Source organism: Dicentrarchus labrax, unplaced genomic scaffold (assembly GCF_905237075.1).
Source record: "Dicentrarchus labrax unplaced genomic scaffold, dlabrax2021, whole genome shotgun sequence".
NCBI classification, from domain to species: Eukaryota; Metazoa; Chordata; class Actinopteri; family Moronidae; genus Dicentrarchus; species Dicentrarchus labrax.
This window is the reverse complement of record NW_026136713.1, coordinates 5761047-5780649: the sequence shown is the minus strand read 5'-3', so window position 1 is coordinate 5780649 and position 19603 is coordinate 5761047. Positions and strand designations below refer to the sequence as shown.

The 19603-nt window shown below is 40.8% G+C and overlaps 2 protein-coding genes across 4 annotated transcripts; one reads left to right on the top strand and one right to left on the bottom strand.

Moving 5' to 3' along the window:
- Positions 1-95: 95 nt before the first annotated feature.
- Positions 96-12689, top strand: lamp2 (lysosomal-associated membrane protein 2). 3 transcript variants are annotated; one of them, XM_051418864.1, is made up of 9 exons: positions 96-267; positions 2078-2193; positions 3568-3781; positions 3968-4129; positions 4251-4480; positions 4596-4715; positions 5929-5983; positions 6065-6235; positions 10555-10883. In XM_051418864.1, exons 1-9 carry the CDS (start codon positions 222-224, stop codon positions 10695-10697), a joined length of 1257 nt encoding a protein of 418 aa, XP_051274824.1. In that variant the 5' UTR covers positions 96-221; the 3' UTR covers positions 10698-10883. The 3 variants fall into 3 exon arrangements, with proteins under 3 accessions (XP_051274824.1, XP_051274823.1, XP_051274825.1); XM_051418863.1 differs by lacking the exon at positions 10555-10883 and adding an exon at positions 11304-12689 and having other exon boundaries at positions 97-267; XM_051418865.1 differs by lacking the exon at positions 10555-10883 and adding an exon at positions 7376-10340 and having other exon boundaries at positions 98-267.
- Positions 12690-13400: 711 nt separating this feature from the next.
- Positions 13401-18919, bottom strand: atp1b4 (ATPase Na+/K+ transporting subunit beta 4). The gene is made up of 9 exons (XM_051418867.1): positions 18756-18919; positions 18479-18547; positions 17666-17882; positions 15963-16091; positions 15743-15847; positions 15198-15397; positions 14752-14808; positions 14536-14628; positions 13401-14441 (listed from the first exon to the last, which is right to left on the bottom strand). The coding sequence occupies exons 2-9, from the start codon at positions 18542-18544 to the stop codon at positions 14280-14282; spliced, it is 1029 nt and encodes a 342-aa protein (XP_051274827.1). The 5' UTR covers positions 18545-18547; positions 18756-18919; the 3' UTR covers positions 13401-14279.
- Positions 18920-19603: the final 684 nt, after the last annotated feature.

Below are 19603 nucleotides of genomic sequence, written 5' to 3'. Positions count from 1 at the left end.
TTTGTGTGTGAAATTAACTCTGCAGAGGGGGGATTATAGCTATAAAGACAGAGGTAGTCCACGCCTCTTCGGGTTTGACACATCCCCCGTCATATGACTTCCATTTCCTGGTACAGTCGGCGGCGGCACGGCTTCGTCCCAAACACCGCTGACTGAGCGTCCCCGTCGGGTCTATCCGTCTCCTCTCTCCGCTGACTGACACTCCAAACTGCTGAGCGACCATGTATCGATATGCTGCATTAGTTTTATTCCTCGCCTTTGGAATCGGTATGTGTCTTCACCTTATTTAGTCCTCCAATAAAAGAGCCGAGAATAAAATGCTGGTTATATGTTTTCTGCGAAGTGACGTGATTAAACTTGGGGAGGGGGGGGAGGGGGGCTGCTCCGGGGCCTGCAGCTTCCCGGGCTCAGGCTAAATGCTGCTCTGGAGAAGATAAAAAACAGATTATTAAGATTATAGCAGTTGTAAATTGCCCTACATGTGTAGACATTAATGTGCTCTGAGGATGGATTTACTGTACAGGCTCTAAAACGAGCCCATCATCGGGGAGCAGTGGAGTCGTGATGTTTTGCTGATGAAGCTAGCTTTGTTGCTAATTGTTACGTACGTCAACAACATCGGACTGAGGCAGCGCTCGGTCGCCTTAAAGAAACTACATTTCCCCACACAACCGCGTTTCTTTTATTCCTTTGATTCCCACAAATAGAAACCAAACCGGGCCCTCAAAGCAACTGTCGGGAAATCTTAAACGTTGACATTAACGGCTGCTAACGGCTGCTAACGGCTGCTAACGTTAGCATGTTGGTTAAGTAACACTTGTTTTGAAGCTAAAGTTTTGACCCGATTATAAATGACTCAGGACGACACACACACACACACACACACACCAGTGAGTGTAAATGGACCCACAAACCCCCGTTGGCTCCATTTAAAACGCGTTAGCATTATGCTAAACTGGTTAGCATTAGCTAGGTCTGGCAGCTGACTAACTTATCACGTGATAGTTAACGTACGCTAGAGTTAGTGAGGTTTGTGAGTCAGAGGCTTTTTACTGCATACATACAGAGATCAATAGTGTGAACAACGTTATATTATATAAACAAGATCACTGTTTGTGTCAGAGGAGGAATCAACTGTGGATTGTAGATAATGTTTTACACTGGGATCAACACAAAGGTTAAAGGTTAAAGGTTAGAGTTGGGTCGGTTTTCTCGAAAGTTGTCCTCCAGTACTGACAGATACGCTGTTACACACACTTGCACACCCATCAGGTGCTATGACCTTATGAGGAATTTCAGCTATGTTGCCATTGCAAATGTTTTTATCATACATTATCACAAACTGTGTCTGTGTGTCAGGACCTGGCCCTACAGTGAAAAGTACAGTGTGCATGGAGAAGTGGGTATACTTATTTATTTATATATATTTTAAAGAGGCCCATACAGTGAAGTATATTTATTTCACCACAAAATGTGTCTGTAGTATTTGCACATTGTCACTCTACTTTTGCTGCGTGACTTCAGGCAGGAAAGACTGTTATTAAATGAACCTGAAATGAATAAGTAGTATTTCTTACTCTATTTACTCATGATCATTGGACAACCATGTGATGCCTTCACCATCCTAGGAATAAAAAACAAAAACCCATTTAGCTCAAAGAGCACTACTGAATGATGTCCATCAGAGGGGATTTAGTGTAGGCTAAACCTGCGTATACCCTACAGTAAACCACAGAGTGTTTTTATAGCAAGGTCAGACACAAACATGTGAGTCAGGTGATTTTATAAGTTTATGTTACTTGGAAGATTGTGACAGGCAGCTGTTGGTGAGTTTATATAATGCGTTACGTCAAACATTTTGTAAATCTGAATGGACCTTGGCCTCTCACCTTTAAATTGTATACAGTTTCTTACAGCCAGTGGAAAGGTACAGACTTTATATAAGTGTCCAGGAGTTTCCATGTTCTTTTCCACCTTTACTTTCAATGAAGAGAGTAACCTTTTAAATCCCAACTGGACTAATGATGAATTACAGTAGAAAAAAACTGAGTCATTGTTTTCGTTTTTTTAATTTCAGTGTTCCAGCTGTCTCATGGCACTGAGGTGGACGTCAAAGACAAAGACGACAAGTTATGCCTCTATGCCAATCTAATGGTCAACTTCTCAGTCTCATATGATGCAGCTGACAATAAGGTGAGTGTCTGGTCTTAGTCACACTAACCACAAGATGTTTTAATATGACCAGCTGTGTCTGGTATATTTAGTGCGTCAGGCTGCACAGTATCCTTTATAAAATTACTCTGCCAATGTTGCAAAACAGCTCCACTGTTATCAGGCTCCACCTCAACAGCATGACTGTCAAACGCTTGTGGAAGCAAATGTCATCGTGGAAATGGGAAATGAGGCACTACAAAGCAGATAGATTCTGGCTATTCAGCATTTCAGTTAGTGAGTTATCCTGCCACACATCCTGCGATTGTTGTGTCCCGTCTATAGCCATAGAAAGCAGCTCACCCAAATGTATAGAATTTCAAGAAATTATCTAACGTGTATTTATTATTCTTTCTAGCTGTAATATATGATATGTTTGAGGTGATGAGAAAGTGTTTGTGTGACAGATGCTAAGAGTTACAGTTTAACATCAAACGTATATAATTATGTTAAATAAGGTTACTGAAAAATTGGATATTAAAGGGATAGTTTGGGGTTCTCTAAGCGGGGTTGTATGAAGTACTCATTCATAATCAGTGTATTACCTACAGTAGACAGCGGTCAGCACGCCCCCAGTTTGGAGAAGCACCAACACGGACGGGGGCAGCAACAAATTATTATTTTAGCCACCTTTCAAAAAGACCACCGAATATTCTTTCAAAAAGACCACAGAATATTCTGCTTTACTTAACCATCATACAGCCCTTCTGACAGAAGACTGAAGTGTTTATATATCTCTCTCCAAAGCCACCAGAGTCATTTAAAGTAATGTTACTTCGCACACAGGAGTTACTGGTGTTGATCCACAGCACACAGTTAGTTAGGACCCGTGTACCTAGCCTTCTGCTGGCTCTAGCAAACACCTTTCTACAAGCTATTTCTAATAATTCTTACTGTAAAGAAGTGATCTACAAATGCCTGGGAAGTAAATGCCTCACATATTGAAGGCACATATAACTTCGTCTACAATAAACAACTAATCACTGTGGCACGGATTACCAGCATATCAGCCTAACAGATAACATGAAATTATTATTGGTCACTAGGATGTGTGTGAAACTGGTTTTACAACTTAACAACAAGATTAGCAAGGTGAGCACAGTTAACTTTGTGTGTGACCAGTGAACTCTAATAGTCAGTTTTCCAGAATAAAGATGTGTAAAACTTGCTGTGTTGTCAGAACACACACAGTGGAGTGTCACATGCCAAGTATGGGAAGGGTGAAGTTGGTTTCAGGTAGCCAAGGGAGCCAGGAGCCGCACCTTGATTGGTTGCCTATATGCCTGCACATGTCTGGCTGCTTCATCAAACCACATGATGTGAGCCTCTCTAACTTACACTCTCCTCTCTTTTTAGACCGCAACAGCTGAGTTTGAACTTCCTCCTAAAGTGTCAACAGTTGGAAGTGAGTGTGGCAGCTCAAGCTCAATGTTGAAGCTCAGTTTTGGAGAAGGACACACCTGGAGCATGAACTTTAACACCGTCGATGGAAAAAAGTACCAGGCAGACACCATCACCTTCTCCTACAACCTCAGCGACACAACCTTCTTCCCTAAATCTACATCGAATGGTAACGTGTACACCACACAGTGCAAACACAAACTACAGACAGAAGGCCGGTTACTAATGCTGGTGTGTGTGTGTGTGTGTGTGTGTGTGTGTGTGTGTGTGTGTGTGTGTGTGTGTGTGTGTGTGTGTGTGTGTGTGTGTGTGTGTGTGTGTGTGTGTGTGTGTGTGTGTGTGTGTTTTCTTTTAGACACCCTAACTGCCACCGTGAAGCCTCACATTACAGACGTAGGCCTGGACACCTGCTACTCATGCAACAGCAAGGACACGATCGAAGCCGATGCGGTGAATCAGACACTGTGGAACGTGCTCATACAGGCTTTTGTCATTAATGGCAACAAGAGTGAAAATAGTAAGTGCAGACGCAGCGTCACATCTCTTCCTGCCTCTAATGTTTCTCTTCTGTTCGGATTGATTTTCTAACCTCTCTCTCTCTCACTCTCTCTCTCTCTCTCTCTCTCCTCTTTACACAGTTACCTCTTGTCCAGCCGATGTACCCGTAACCACCGTTACCCCCACCACTCACGCCACCAGTACCGCGGCTCCTGTCACAAATGCTACTACCGCTGCCCCGCCTACCACCACCCCTACCCCCACCCTCCCCCCACCCTCCACTGGAAAGTACAGCATCAAGCCTGATGACAACAGCACAGCCTGTCTGTTGGCCACCTTTGGCCTGCGGATCGGTGTCAAGCAGGCAGACGTATGTTCATAAACAGAATTATAAAGCTGTAATCTTGTTATGCTCTTTCAGATGATGTACAGATGATCTCACATAGTTGTTGCTGATTTGATTCTTCTCTCCGCCTCTGGCATAGAAATATCAGGAGATGAACTTTGACCCCAATGGGACCACAGTCTCTGGATCATGTGGAGTCAACAGCAGTGAGCTGGTGTTGGTGTCCAACACAATGACCATCACGTTCACTTTCACCAATGTAAGTCCTCATCAATATGTTGTTATATTCATTTGATTAACTTGACTGGTGACAGTTTTTAGACAGTTTTAGACCTTAAAATGTCTTGAATGTGACTGTGACAGGTCTTTAAAAATGGACTGGATTAATGAAGTCAACGTTACTCGTATAGAGTTGCATTTTTCAGTCTTGTTTTTGGGAAAAGGTTTTATTGATCGTGCTGTAGCAAATACAAAACAAAACCAGCATGAAACCGATACTAATTTTCCTCTGTTCCTTTTTTTCCAGTATGGACGTAAAATAGATCTTTATATTGTGTTAATAAAGGTTTTAAAAAGTCTTAAATTTAACGGGTCCAAACCTGCAGAATCTTAATAATTTTTATAACTAATTTTTAATTTCAACTTTTCTAAATATCTAAAACATTTTGGCCATGATAAAATCAAAGTTGTCAATTATAGATCAGTGGTTCCCAACCTTTTTAGTCGGATGAACTGGTTAATGTCACAAAATAATCAGACTACTTCTATAATCTTTAATGATCAGTAAATCATCAATCAAGTACATTTTCAAACTCAAAATCCAAACATTTTACAGTGTCATCTTCTAAAAGCTGCAGCAGGTGACATTTATAAAAATAACTCATATTTGCTGAAACTTCCACTATATCTTGACGGCAGTACATGAGAAAAAGAATCCGGTTCCTCTGGCTCCTCCTAGTGCTCCTAATGGCATTAGCAAGAATCCAACTGACCGAAAACAACCAATCTGAGCCAACAAAGAAAGTTGATTGTTGAGTCTCATTCACAAGTCCCAGATGTGGGGGACTTTACCTTGACTTGTATCATAGTAAATAGAATATATATACTCTGCAGATTAATTGATAATGAAAATATTTATCATAATTTTAAATCATATTATAATTTCTATTCACCACTATCTTCCTGTCTTTGGTATTGTTTCATTCGCCCGGTTGGGAATCACTGAATTAGAGGGATAATAAATACTGTAACATGGTTCCTAACATTATATAACTTCACAGAAATAGACAGGATGCAACGAACTGTTCACTGTCAGTATCACTCGACCCTGAAAAAAGAAAAGGGAAATGTTTGTATCCTTGATGTCCTGGATGCAGAGTCTGTATTATGCTTTTAGCCTAATTGAGACAGCTGTTAGAGTTTTTGTAAAATTAGGATGCATATTTTCTGATCTTGTACTTTCCGTCTAACAGGACACAAAGAAATTCCGCCTTCACGCTCTGAACGTAACTGGAAAGACAAGTTCTGGTAATGAGAAGAATCGTATCTACCCGCACAAACCCGGCGCCACACCGAGAAGTGAGCTAACGTTGAGTTTTGTTTCCCAAGGTGTGGCATTTTCTGAGGCGAACACCAACCTGAGTCTGTGGGAGGCGGCTGTCAGCAGTTCCTACATGTGTAACAAGGAGCAGAACTACACCATCACCGGCCTGCTCACCATCTTCACCTTCGACCTTCAAGTACAGCCCTTCGGAGTAAAGAAGGGTGTTTTCAGTACAGGTAAGTTCTCCTTTAATGTGCCGACCGGGCCCTTACAAAAACTGTTTCATATATGGAGTCTGAAGGAAATGTCGATGTTATAGCCGATGACTGTAGAGGTTGTAAAGTGGAAGATGATTTTTGTTCTGTTTAAATTAACCAAATGGATTCGATTTTATTAGTTTGTACCAGAACTACGGCTGCGTGTCATTTAAAAATGAGTGCGGACAGTATCTCCGTTAAAAAAAAAAAACATTAAAGTTTAAAATTATATGCACTAAATGTTTCTGTTTATGTAACAGTATAAACTAGCACATTTAAGTTTAATTTATTTGTTTAATTGTAATTTTGTACTATTGAGAATCACTATAAGACACTATCACATTTTGGTTTAATCAGATGTCCAGCTCAAGATTTCTTTGTTTTTATATTTATGCCAGGAGGAGCTCAAACACTTTAACACAGTTTGAGCTCTCTTGCCTCAAGAAAACATAAAACACTAAATTGTGTTTATTAAGTGAAGTAAAGTAAACTGAGAGACCCCTGCCTGTGGCACATTCAACAATCAGCAGACCCCGTAGTAAAATACCCAGTTTAGTTTTTCATGAATCTGCAATTAACCATTTGATATTAAACTTTGCATTAATACATTAATATGTGGGTTATATAGAAAAATTTAAATGTGACTCTTTGGATGTATTGTTTACTGCAACTGTGAATCAATAAAAAATAATATTAAAAAAAATATATATATATATACATTATGTGCAATTACACAGCCATTGGAAGCACTGACCTGATTATTTTTAGACCTAGAAAAGAAATCGCATACTTCCACTCAGCCTCAGTCATAACTGGTGCTGCTTTAACTTATTAACTAACTTAACATTAAGTCCATCTTAGGCTCCTGAAAAGGGAGACAGGTCATTCACATTTGAATTACCTTCTGCAGAATCTTTACTGTCATCTGTCATGCCAAAGACGTTCATTCATGTGACAGCTTTTAAATAGAGAACATTAAGTGTTTGGGTATTTTGGCAGTAAGTTGGACAGCTCAAGTGTTAAAGATGGTAAATAAGCTGAAGTGCTGCTTCAGTTGTGTCTCTTGTTAATCAGGAAATCACTGCTCCACCTGTTGACTGACTCTTTCTTTATCTGCAGCCCATGAATGTTCATTGGATGACACCAGCATCTTAATCCCAATCATTGTTGGCGCTGCTCTGGCTGGCTTGATTCTCATTGTAGTGGTCGCTTACGTGATTGGTCGAAGAAAGACTTATGTTGGATATCAGACCCTTTAAATCCAGTTTTCAGTCGATCCTGAAATATCACGGGGTTCCCAAGCCTGGTCCTTGGGATTCATGTTCATGATTATTTGGCAAATAACTTAAAAAATTCAAGAGTCAAACTAAAGTCTCTGCTGGAATAACATGAGATTGCGGTTTTATAGAAATGACTGCCATCAGAAAAACAGATGTAACTGTTTGTTTTAAAGTTATTGGTCGTTATGAGACATGAAATGCACATTTTTGCCTCTAAGGTTAAATGATACAATAATAATAAGAGTCACATCCATGTAAAGATGGAGGGTTTGGTGTTTTTCTCAAGGACCAAACTTGTCTACCCCCAGTGTTTGTGTTCAATTTCTGTTGATGTCTTGTCTTTCCTTTTTTTGTTTTTTTTGTTTGGTTTTTTGTTAATGAGCAAGTACAAGATTCACACAACCTTTTTTTATTTTCTGTTTAAGTAATTACAATCACATGAAAGGTAACATTATAAATACATAATTTATAGTTCTTGGAGCTATACATAAAACATATACAAAATCTGGACATTAATAATTGGACAATTAAAGTTTGTTGCTGTCGGATCCTGCACTTGCTCTGCAGACATTCCCCTTTTTTTTGTCATTATTTTATCTTTGTGCACATTTTTAGTTTTTACTTCCTTTTTATGGTTTGACCTTTCATCTCCATAATGATTTACATCAAGACTTATCAGAACGATAATTTTCACAGCATTTCCACACCATTTTTCTCCACAAATCAGAGGAAGACGGCCAATCAGCTTTCTTGCTTTGTTCCCTGAAATGCATTAACAAGGATGAAGGTCTAAGTTGTCAAAGGAAATCTGCTTTAGCCCATGTTTGCCCCTGTAGAGCAGGAGAAACATTGATATTGTTGTCCTGATTATGTGGCTGCAATCATCAAAGTGTCTGATGTTTAAACACCATTCAAACTTTTTCATGGAAGACATTTGGACATATGTCGAGCAGTGAAAGTCCAGGTGGAACTAATGATGGTTTGTTTACTTTCAAGTGTAAAGGTCCTGGAACTGACAAAACTACATGGGACGCAGCCATTGTTAGTGTTATTAATCTGGGCTTTTCCTCGTACGCCGTGTCAAAATGTCTGCCGTTTAAAAGGTCCCTTACATTTGCACATGCTCCAGTCAGAGAATATATCTTCATAAAGGTCAGCTGTTTATTCTCAAATCCTACATTATGGCATTAGGTTTAGAAAAGGGAGAATTTCATTGTGTAGATACTCACTTTCAGCACAGACATTTCTGAAACGAGGATATATACAGATAAATGCACTAAGGCGCTCTTTACATTTTTGTACTATGTTGAGACTATTGTCACATTTTCTCACCTGTGGTTAGGCCTGGGCTTGGCCTGAGCTCGGAGGGCTGCAGCTGCATCAGGGGACGTTAAAGCTCCTGAAACCTTTGTTTCAAATATTTCAGTATTTCTCTGTAACACTGAGTATTCACAACTGACCAAGTAACAATCAAAGTTAAAGTTCAGGAGGTATTTGTTCATGAGGCCTTTACAGTAGTCGGTGAAATAGGTTTATATGCTTTACTGCTGAGAGGTAAATAAGAAGATCGACACCAATCTCATGTGTTTTCTGTTAAATATGAAGCTACAGCCAGGAGACCGTTAGCTTAGCACAAAGCGTGGAAGAGCTGGTTCTGTCTGAAACTCTCATGGCTATAGCTTCACATTTATTGTACAAAGTATCAGTCTTCTCTTCTAACTCTCAGCAAAACAAAGTGTATTTTCCAAAGCATCAGACTATTTCTTTAAAAGCTTTGCGTATCATCTGGATCAAGTCATTTGACCTTGCGGGTTTGGTCGGATCACTTTGGTTCCGCAGTGCCTCACCAATCTTCAGATTTGTATTCCAAAATTGTTAAATCCACTGAGGTTTGTGACATAATCTCATGTGAAATAGACACAATTGTTGCAGGAAGATTGTGTTTTAATGTAGGACCCTGCCACTCGTAGTAAGAAGCTGAAAGTACATTTTCAGGAGCTTGTAAGTCAGGGAATTAGTGCAAGTTGCAAGATTGCAGTGTCAGGGATGGAGGCCAGCCTCAGAATGTGTATTTCTATGATAGAAAGCCAATGTGACACATGTTGGTAGCTGTGTATCTTTGCTTAATTCTAGCAGAGTGCTGTGTACTGCCTGCGTTGCTCCAGCTCCTCAGGACTGGAGCAACGCAGGCAGTTAACTACACTGAATATGAGGATGAACTAGAAATATTTGCATTTTTAAGTTGCTTATAAAAATGTGCTTTCCCAGGACGTTGTACATGTGTATGAATAATGGCTATAAATCAAGTTTTGGCTTTGCTTTTGTCTGTTCCAGCTTTGTTTGAACTCTGCCTTAATATAAAGATGGTTTTGCAGCACTTTGTATAAATATATGACATTTCCTCAAAGTTAATCTCCCTCGTTCTCAATAAACCATCTAACAGGCTCATATTCTGGACATTTCTGCCTTGCACAGTGATGGCTTTTCTGTTTTTGTACATTCATTAACTCACCAATACTGTTAAAGCAAGATACCTTTTTATGGTAACTTGAATGATTTTGGCTCTTTATTTAATTCCCCGTCACTTGTTGAGAACATTGCACACACATGTTCATCAAAGGGAATTTTGTGCTGCAAGACCATCGTGTTAAAGATCTATTAATGTGTGTTATGTGGATACAAATGACTGCTGATTTCATCTCCATTCTCTCACGCTGTTGGCTATGATAAATTGGATTTCAAATTGTGGAGCTTTTTAGTATTTTAAGATTTATGGAAAATAAAAAAAGCGTTTCTTCCCTGGACACTCGAGTAAATGTTTATTCCTTCTTGTAAAACTATAAAAAGGTTCCATGTTTCTGTCCGTGCTTTACGTAATACAGAGCTTCTTTTAAGTCAGTTGGCGACCTACTTCTTCTTTTTCAGGCTTTCATTCATTAATCATGAGTTTTTTTTATTTGAATTCTCCTGTTCAGCCTATAAGACTTTCACCTCTCTGCTCTCTTCACTCTCGTCTAGCTGAGGAATGCCAGGCTGATGCAGAGAGCTTCCTTGTTCCCATAGCTGTCGGAGTTTCCCTGCTTGTTCTCATTCTTATCGTTCTGCTGGCCTATTTCATCGGGAGAAAGAGAAACATGGCCACCGGCTACGAGTCTTTCTAGTTAAACTTGCATCATTTCGATCTTTTATGCTACAGAAAGGACAGTCAGTGAATCGCTGCCTTTTTGCCTCGCTGCCTTTTGACTAATTGTCACACCAACATGTGTTGTATTGATGTCTCCATGTAGTGTTTAGTGCTGCTGACTGCCTCACCGTATTCATAAAAAAATAGACATTTTGGGAAGTAAGCTCATTTGTGTTCTTGTTTAGGATTAGATGAGAAGGTTGATTCCTCTCTCTCGTGTGTTGAATATAAAGTTTGACTCAGCATTTTGCATATTTCCCAAAATGTCGGACTACTCCTTTTTAAAGAATTTCCTTTGTTCATTCTTCCTGAAATTCATGTTCATCTAGAATAATAAGTATTAAGCACATGAGTGATTTTCTTGTTGTGCCTGTGGAATATTTAATGACCCCCTTTCTTCTTCTAATCTCCACTACATTTACATTGTTGAATTCACCTTTTGTAGGTTGGGCTCCTTTCTTGCTGCTCTGTCTCCTCCTTCTAAACCTTTTGTGGACTGTAAATATCCTAAAACCCTGTTTTCTGCTGACTAAAACACTAACCTGCTGTCTGTCTCCTTTCTGTCTGTCTCTGTGTCTGTCAGCTGAGGAATGCTTCCTGGACTCTGATTTGAGCTTTTTGGTGCCCATTGCAGTGGGCGTGGCACTCAGCTTCCTAATCATCCTTGTGCTTATCTCTTACCTGATTGGCCGGAGGAAGAGTCGCACTGGCTACCAGTCTGTATAATCCAACCCAGCTGCTTCTGCCTCTCGCACCCTTTTCAACCCTCACAGCTCTTTAAAAACACCTTCCCGAACCACTCCGCTGCCCGTCAAAAGCATCCCAAAATTTCTGTTGTTTGTTTTTTTTTCTTCTCCTGTTTCCCCTTAAAACGACCTTGAGCTTATTTCTCGTACACAGTCTGAAATTGATCCTAGCAACCACCCCGATTGTTTCCTTGGTTTTGCTTTGATGCCAATGACTGAATCAAGTACCAAAACATTTATGATCAATATTGCATCGTTTGATTGTAGATTGCATGTTTTGAAAATTAAATTTATGGCTGTAAGTAGCCACCCACCTCTTTCTCCTCTTCCTCCTCCTCCTCTTCCTCCTCCTCCCCAGAGTACCCTCCCTCCTCCCTCCCCAGAGAGGCTTTTTCCTCTCGGTTTCTGTGCTGTACAATAGTATACGTGTAAATTACTCTCTTGTATAGAATGAATGACATTGATTTTTGAAGACGTGAATGTACGAGCAAGCTAACAGATAACACAGTTGTCATTCATACTCCGGGGCGCCACTGTTTTAATGTTTGTTTAACATAACGTAAATTAACAGTTAAATGAAACTCTACCTGTTGCACTTACCTGTAGGATTGATGAAAGGGACACTAACTTATAATGACACTTTACCAGCATTGGGACCAGTTTTTGTTTCTTTTCTTGTTTTTTGTTTTTTTGAAATGTGTGATGGTAGGTGTTAGTTTCTGTCACTCGTGTTAGGAAGATTCAAGACTTATGTTTCTTTTAAATGGGCACTTCTCTTTAAAGATTTGCATTTTAATATTTGGTGAATTACCCTTTTGATCCTGTGTTATTTCACAAGTCAAACAAATATGTTGGCAAATGGGTAACGAGTCAAATAAACCGAAATTGGTCGCCAGAATCGAACTTGGTTGAATGTACATACGTTTGTTCTTTATTTAACTAAAAACCTGGTTAGAGTATTATCCCTACACTACCCTCCATGTGATAGTGCAGTAACATAACAAGAGCAGTTCAAGAATGAAGACCATGAGTAATATTTCTTAAGTCATTTATCTGATCCTCAGTTGTGTACATTCGATCGCTCCCCCTGACAGTTTTGTGCCTTTCTGTTGTGCACCTCTGAGATGCTTGCTTGAAGCTTGTCTCCATCTGATGAAGAATGTGATGTGATGAGCTTGTTTAAAACACAAGTGGGGAACAAGTTAAATAAAGTTTTGTTCTTGTTTTGTATCACTGTCATTCTTTTAACAGGAGCCTGCCAGTCTTGTGACGAAAACTGAATTCAAAGGTTAAAGGCCGTGAACTGAACCACTGCGGTTGCTCAAACTGTTCGACTTTGATCGACGACGTGCTTTTTATAACCTGTAATGGTACACAGAGGCGTGACTCTCACTCCAGCTATTACTGGCGTTCAGGAAGATATGCAAGTTTACCCAGAGGTCACGCCGGTCAGACTGTGGTTTGTTGTGTTGGTTTTGTTAACTTAAATTACTTTTTAAAAATTACATTTGTGTTTCAAAATAACAATTGCAAAATCAGTTCTTAAAACCAATTATTTTCCTTAAAATATATACAGACAGGACCATGAAGCTTTGTTAATGACCATGCTGTCAGCCCATCACTTTAGTCCAGACTGAAATGTCTCAACAACTGTTGGACGGACTGTCAGTAAATTTGGCCCAAATATCGATGGTGCCCAGAGGATGAACCCTGATGATTTAGTGATCCCCTGACCTTTTCCTGTACCGCCACCATGAGGTTTTGGATGTGTTGTCATGACATTTGGTACACATTCATGTTCCTCTCGATTTAAATTGTCATGACTTTGCATCCATATTATTTATAGAGTTTTACTGAAAATTAAAAAGTTTAGATGTTATTTTGTTAAGTTGATGTAGACTCTTAGTCCCATGTGGAAGAAAACTTACAGTACATACCAGAACATTGTATTTATTATAAGAACTATAATAGGAATAAATACAACATTGATGCCAAGTTTAGTAGCACATTTCAGTTATGATTAATACTATCACAAAATAGTTATACTTTTAAAATGGTACAGACCTTATACAAACTATTTCACAGTACAATATGTCTCTTTATTGATCAGTCTTGTGTAGTATTTCATTTTCAAAAGCAAATGTTTTTACAAAAGAAGGCAAGAAGTGGCTTGTGATGCTTTATCATAAATGTATAATACTGCTCTATTCAACAAAAATATAGTAATAGTGTATTTGCAGTCATTATGTCTTTTTACTGTGTAAGTACAGTACAAGTCCTGCTTTCAGTGTTTGCATGATAGTTCTTTGAATTCTTACAATATACATGTTTGAAAAATATAATGCAAAACAAATTAGTACACTTTATCACAAATGTGCACACAAAACCACAAACTATCCTGATAAAACAATGTTTCTAATTGCCTATTAATGTTTTTAAGTCATAATTGGATTTGCATAGCCAGAAATTCTAACTATTGGGCAGAGTGTAATTTAGTTTGATTAATCTTGCTAATCATTACAAAATGTCAGGAATTGAATTGTAACTCACTCTACCACTCGTCCTGTGCTCAGCACTGTTTGTTTAGGGTGCAGGTACCGGTAGCACGCTCAAGGTACAAAGATACAACAGAAACACAAGAGTAAATATCTACTTCTTGAGGAATTTGTTTCACAGCAGAAGACATGGATATTTAAGAGGAAAGGGAAATTACATATTTCATGGAAAATAATATTTCAACATCATTTTTTTTTCTTGTACATTTTCCTGCCTCGTTGTCAAAGGAGCATCCTGCTGTCAGCGGTATTTTGCCTTTACGCTCCGACGTCCAAGGAGAAGGTCACACTGCCCAGGTAGCGGTCAGTGGGTGAATCGTTAATGATGCCCTTTCCGTTCAGTTTGCATTGAACTTGGATGTGAGAGTCGATCTGCACTCCTGCAAAACGCACAGCCACCACCGGTGCAGAGTAGTTTACCTGAAGTCGAAACATGACAGGTGTTATTTCAGACTTAATAAAGAATAAAATTGTGCCACAGCAGTGGTCCTCAAGGATGACAACTCTCACTCACATGTCTGAGCTTCCCATAGTATGGATAGTACTTCAGGTCAAAAATGCTTTTGGGAAAAAACTGGACTTCTCCCAAAGCTTCTGGAGGTCCTCTCTGAAAGAAGTAGTAGTCATGTTTTCCTGATCCACACTTGGTTGCACGATACAATTATGATTTTGTTACTGTTGCTTCTCACTGAGATACAAATTAGTGTGAGAGTGTTGATGGTTACCGTACCTTGACTCCACAGGTCACATTTATTGGTTTGCCCTGGCCAGGTAAGTAACCAAGAATCTATTGAAAAGTAAGAATAGTAAGAATAATGTGTCATCATGGAAGCAAAAGGGATGCATCAATTCAAATATTGGTAGCTTTATTGTGTGGACACACTATTCACCTTTGCTTCAAACTGAACTCCAGCAAGAAAATGTTTATTGTATATAAATAATAAATATTAGATGCAAAAGTTTACTTCTCGGAAGAAGCGCCCACACTGTCCACAACGTAACTCTAATGTAGTCTACTTGTCTTCATTCTCTCCATTAATGGCCACAAGATGTCACTCACTGAGAAACCTGTGAGCTTCAACAGTCCAGTAACACACTGTGTCCCGGCTGTTTCATGTTTCCTCCTTTGTTTTTTGCGCTGATGTGCATTATTTTGGTGACTGACACTCATCTTACCCGATTCATTCGAAGAAGGACACAAGGCTTTCCCAGAGAATAGCCATAGTGGGGGTCCTGCAGCCCCGAGCAATCCCCCAACCAGGACCTCTTGAACTGACACGCCTTCCGCTCTGCGCTCTCCTCCAAGTCATCCTGCATGAAGTATCTGTCCTGTGAGCAATGAATATTCTTCCTCTCCTGAGCGCCATCGTTGTACGCTGAAAATGGAGAGCAGAGAGAAAAGAGGCAGAGAGGGAGGGAGAGAGGAAGGCATAAATAAATCCTTGCTACAGCAATGCCCTGCCAGACTCAGGCCTCTGATTAAGGAAGCTTTACAAAAGCGGGGCGTGAAAAAAAATGCACTGAATGGCTGCACTCTGCCCACAAAGAGGCTTCCCTTCCCAGCATGCCCTGCAAGAACCAAATGGAAAAAGGGGACAAAGGTAGTGAGGATGAGGATTAACTCATTGCATGCCCGCTACACTTTAAACAAACTCAACAACCTCATTAGATCCCCCAACTTTAACATCGTCCCCCAACAATTACAAACACCACTGACTCACATTTTAGATAGTCATCCATAGACCTCGCGTACTTCTTCCAGGATTTGCGATCAGAGGCGTTAAAGGCGATCTCGTGGCCTTCTAGGTGTGGGGCCATCGTCATACCTGCCAGTGGAGACGCAGAGACAGTCAACTGTGCTGAGACTCAAGTAGAAGCAACGGACAGAAGGACAGTGGAGGGTGGTGCAATGGAGTGGTGTGAGTTTGGGGTTATATTTACCTGGTGGCATCACTCTATCATTGAAGGTTGGGTGGTAGGGACTAATAGACCACAAGAGGCAGAACATACAGCCGCCAAACATGGCTGCAAGAAACATATAAAGTGCAGCGTAGAAGAGAAGGATGAGGCCTGAAAGAGGAGTAAAAGGATGAGTTATTAGGGTGAATGTTTATGATGCTGTGATTTGCACCAAAGTGGTTTTACATAATGGACAACTCTTAATAACTCGTTTCTCTAATCTGACTGGAGAAAAACAATGAACCATAAAGAATTTGCACTCTTTCTCAGACTGTGTGGTCTGTCTGGACTCCAGCTACTGTCCTTGATCAGGACGGTCACTAATTTGTTTACTCATACAAAAGCACTGCCCTCCCTTCATGTCTGGAAATAACTCCCAATAGTTTAGGTCTAAAATCCACTGTACTGAGCACATGTGAGAACCCCATATGAGGGAAACCCAGAGAACTCTCATTGTTCTGCTATTTTCAATTAACAGTCCATTAGCAACTAATCAAGCCAAACGTGCCCGAAATTAAATGGCTTTTGCTGTGCAGGCAATTTCACAGGGGACTAGTTGCAGCCAGCCTTGCGTCCCCAGAGCCACAAAGGCCTTTCTGTTTGAGCTCAGTGAGAATTCTCCCAGCTGTCCTTTCACTCAGGAACACAGTGAACCTCCGGTTGCCATCGTAGTGAAGGTCTTTTGCAGCCATAGAGGCCTGGCCAGCTCCAAGGAGCCCCAATCACCCCACTCTGGTATTGTGTCCTCTCTTGCACACTCGTCTCACAGGACACACAGCACAGACTTCAACTCAGGGTCTTTCTTCGTCAGACACATGGGCCCCACACTCCTCCACAAGTGTGCACACACTGGTTATGTAGCTGAAATGAGCTCTCAGCTCTGCCTGGGACCCAGCGTTCTCAGCTTATGCAAGTAACACACACTTTTGCTTGGATATTCTCTCTACACTCAGTTGGATCATGTTTGCAATTGTGTACAGCGGTGGAGCTGAAGGAGGGGGCTCAACGGCGTCACATAGTTACTACCCTGGAATACCAATAGGCTGCTCCATCATCATTGACTCAAGAAACTCGTCCAGCCTGTCACTTGTGCCAAAAAAACCTTGCCTGCACCAAAGCTCTCAGTTTGGCAGTGAGCTGTATGGATTAAAAAAGACAAGAGCATCTCTACGTGTTTAACTGCAACTGAGGGGCCATAAAGCATGTTAAGTTCAGCGATGAGGTCGCCAAGGCTTTGGGAAAGAGGCTGTGGAGAGCATGGTAAGATGTAGAGGAATGTGATTCCTGGCCAATAGCGAGGCCCGGAACAGTGCGCTCCCGCTGGGGATACGTCCCCAGGCAGTCTGTTTTTGTCGGGACACTCTGAATTATCCATGCACCTATGTAAACATTGAGCATAAGGACACACACACACTCGCAGCACAGTGAGCAGAGTCACTGGACTGCGGAGACATTTCTCACCCTCCAAACAATCCCCGAGTGCATCTTTTAAAGACATTCAAACACCGTGTCTGCTCTTAAACTCGTTTAAGATGATCTGACTGTAACACACTCAACATTACTACATATCTGTAATCATTGGACACATGCAGTTAAAAATAAAGTTATTTTGCAATAATCCAAACGTCCCTCCCCATAAACCCCCCCCAACAACACAGAACCTTGGTCTTTCTTGGTCAACTCACTCCAGCTCTTTCCAGAGCGACCCATGAATTCGTTGGTCTCTGCATTCCACAGGTATGTCTTCAGGTCGTCTATCTTCTGGTGGAGCGTCCTCTTGGGTAGCGGCCTGCGCTTCCATCTCTCAAAGTTCAGGTCTTCCTGCTCTAGAGGCTGGTGCTCGGCCAACTCCTCCTGCTCTTCCTCCAGCTCTTGGCCATGTTTGAGTATCACTTTGTGAGGCTGGTGGAAAGCAGAAGAAGAGAAAAAGCCCTCACCACACATATTCTCAACTGCTAAGTTCTGCAGTCGACCTATTTTCTTTTCAAATCACTGCAGGAAAAAAAATGGCATGCCTTCTGCTCCGAGTATGACCGATGATATAAACTGCCAGAGAGTGCTCTGCATATTAATGAACATCGCACTGCTGGTCCTGTCCCCTGTTTCTGCAAATTATAAACCCGCTGGTGACCTTTCTGGCACTCGTTGGGAGAGCTGACCTCCTCTGAGTGGACCCTCCTGCTTGGAGCAGCAGCTGCAGACAGCAGAGCTGGAGGGTCACTCTGACAGCCAGATGTTACTCACTGACTCTCAGCATCCACGGGACAGGACACACAGATCCCAGAGGAACCACAGGACACAAGTCATTTCATTTGTGAGAGCCTGGCCTTTAAAAGAATCTGCTGTTAAATGTTTAAAAAATGCTGTTGTGAGCTTTGAGTTTTGTGCCTATAAACAACTGAACTGAGGGCTAAAAGATTACTTAATTTGCTAAATCTGCTTCAGGGAACAACGTGATATATAAAGTTACATGTTTTCTATTTAATTTCAGCACTTACAAGACTTGGTGGATGATTTTTAAGGAGCGTCTCTTCAGCTCCTCCCTCTGTGGAACTGGGCTCCATGTTCTTCACAGAAAGAAAAAGGTACTTGTTATACCAATCACATCTACCATGTCAGTGAGTTAAAGCGACACTTCTTTACAACAAGTTCACAAACATTTACAAAAACTTTTTTTTCACAACAATGCCAAGCTATCCGACTCATGACTCAATCTACAGATCACAGAAACAATTCATTTCTACAAATAGAGTATCAATTAAAGTTCTGACATACCTGAAGTTTTCTTTTCAGTAAAAAAAATGCGGATTAAAGTGTCGAAAAAACCCTCTTGACCCCCAGAGAAAAAAAATAATGTTTGTCAAAAAGTGTTTGGGGATTTCATTTGAAAGTTTTAGGCACGCAAAGGAGACCTGGTATGGAGAACCTCCTTCAACTAGGCGCGCATCATAGTGAATGAACGCTGGACAGAGGGAAACTGGGGGTGGGATACAAAGTGCTTTTTTTTTGGTCCCAGGGACGTTTTGGCAGCGATCTGGACCAGAGAACTGCATTCTGTACACGCACACTATCATCCATTGTCTCCTAAGCTGGGGCTAAAGACTAAAGCAAAGCATGAATACAATATTTATAGCTTATCCCCAACACAAGACACTGCTGTCAATCATTGCCCGGCTGCATACTGTACGTGCACACACACTCCAACAATTCATTTCTTTTCAACTTTTTATTTATTTATTAATTGATCGGCCTTATAAATAACATGAAACGAAAAAAAGCACCATAATTACATCATCTATCACTAACAGGTACTGTCCCTGCACATGCATGCATACTAATCCCGGTTTCCAACGCCAGCAACCTCCACAGACTGTCGCAGGAACAACCGCTCACCAGAAGCTCCCCTCTGGTGAAGTTCAAGTAGTCTTCATCTCTGACCCCATCAGCACTCCGGTCACGTAACGCTCTGGTACCCCATGTAAGAAGTGGGAGAGAGAGGGGGGCTTTTAGGAGGGTTTTTACCCCCCCCCTTCTTCTTCTTTTTCTTCTTCCTTTACATGAAAAGAGAAATTGCGTCATGGAAAAAAATCTGTTCTTTGAGATTTGCGCGGCAAAAAAAAACA

Excerpts from the sequence above, each read along its gene's own strand:
- lamp2 (XM_051418863.1), top strand. The coding sequence starts at position 222 with ATGTATCGATATGCTGCATTAGTTTTATTCCTCGCCTTTGGAATCG. Across the intron at positions 268-2,077 it reads ATTCCTCGCCTTTGGAATCG|TGTTCCAGCTGTCTCATGGC; the intron begins GTATGTGTCTTC and ends TTTTAATTTCAG. Across the intron at positions 5,984-6,064 it reads AACTGGAAAGACAAGTTCTG|GTGTGGCATTTTCTGAGGCG; the intron begins GTAATGAGAAGA and ends TTGTTTCCCAAG.
- atp1b4 (XM_051418867.1), bottom strand. The coding sequence starts at position 18,544 with ATGGAGCCCAGTTCCACAGAGGGAGGAGCTGAAGAGACGCTCCTTAAA. Across the intron at positions 17,883-18,478 it reads AAAATCATCCACCAAGTCTT|CCTCACAAAGTGATACTCAA; the intron begins GTAAGTGCTGAA and ends GCTTTCCACCAG. Across the intron at positions 14,442-14,535 it reads ACTATGGGAAGCTCAGACAT|GTAAACTACTCTGCACCGGT; the intron begins GTGAGTGAGAGT and ends TTTCGACTTCAG.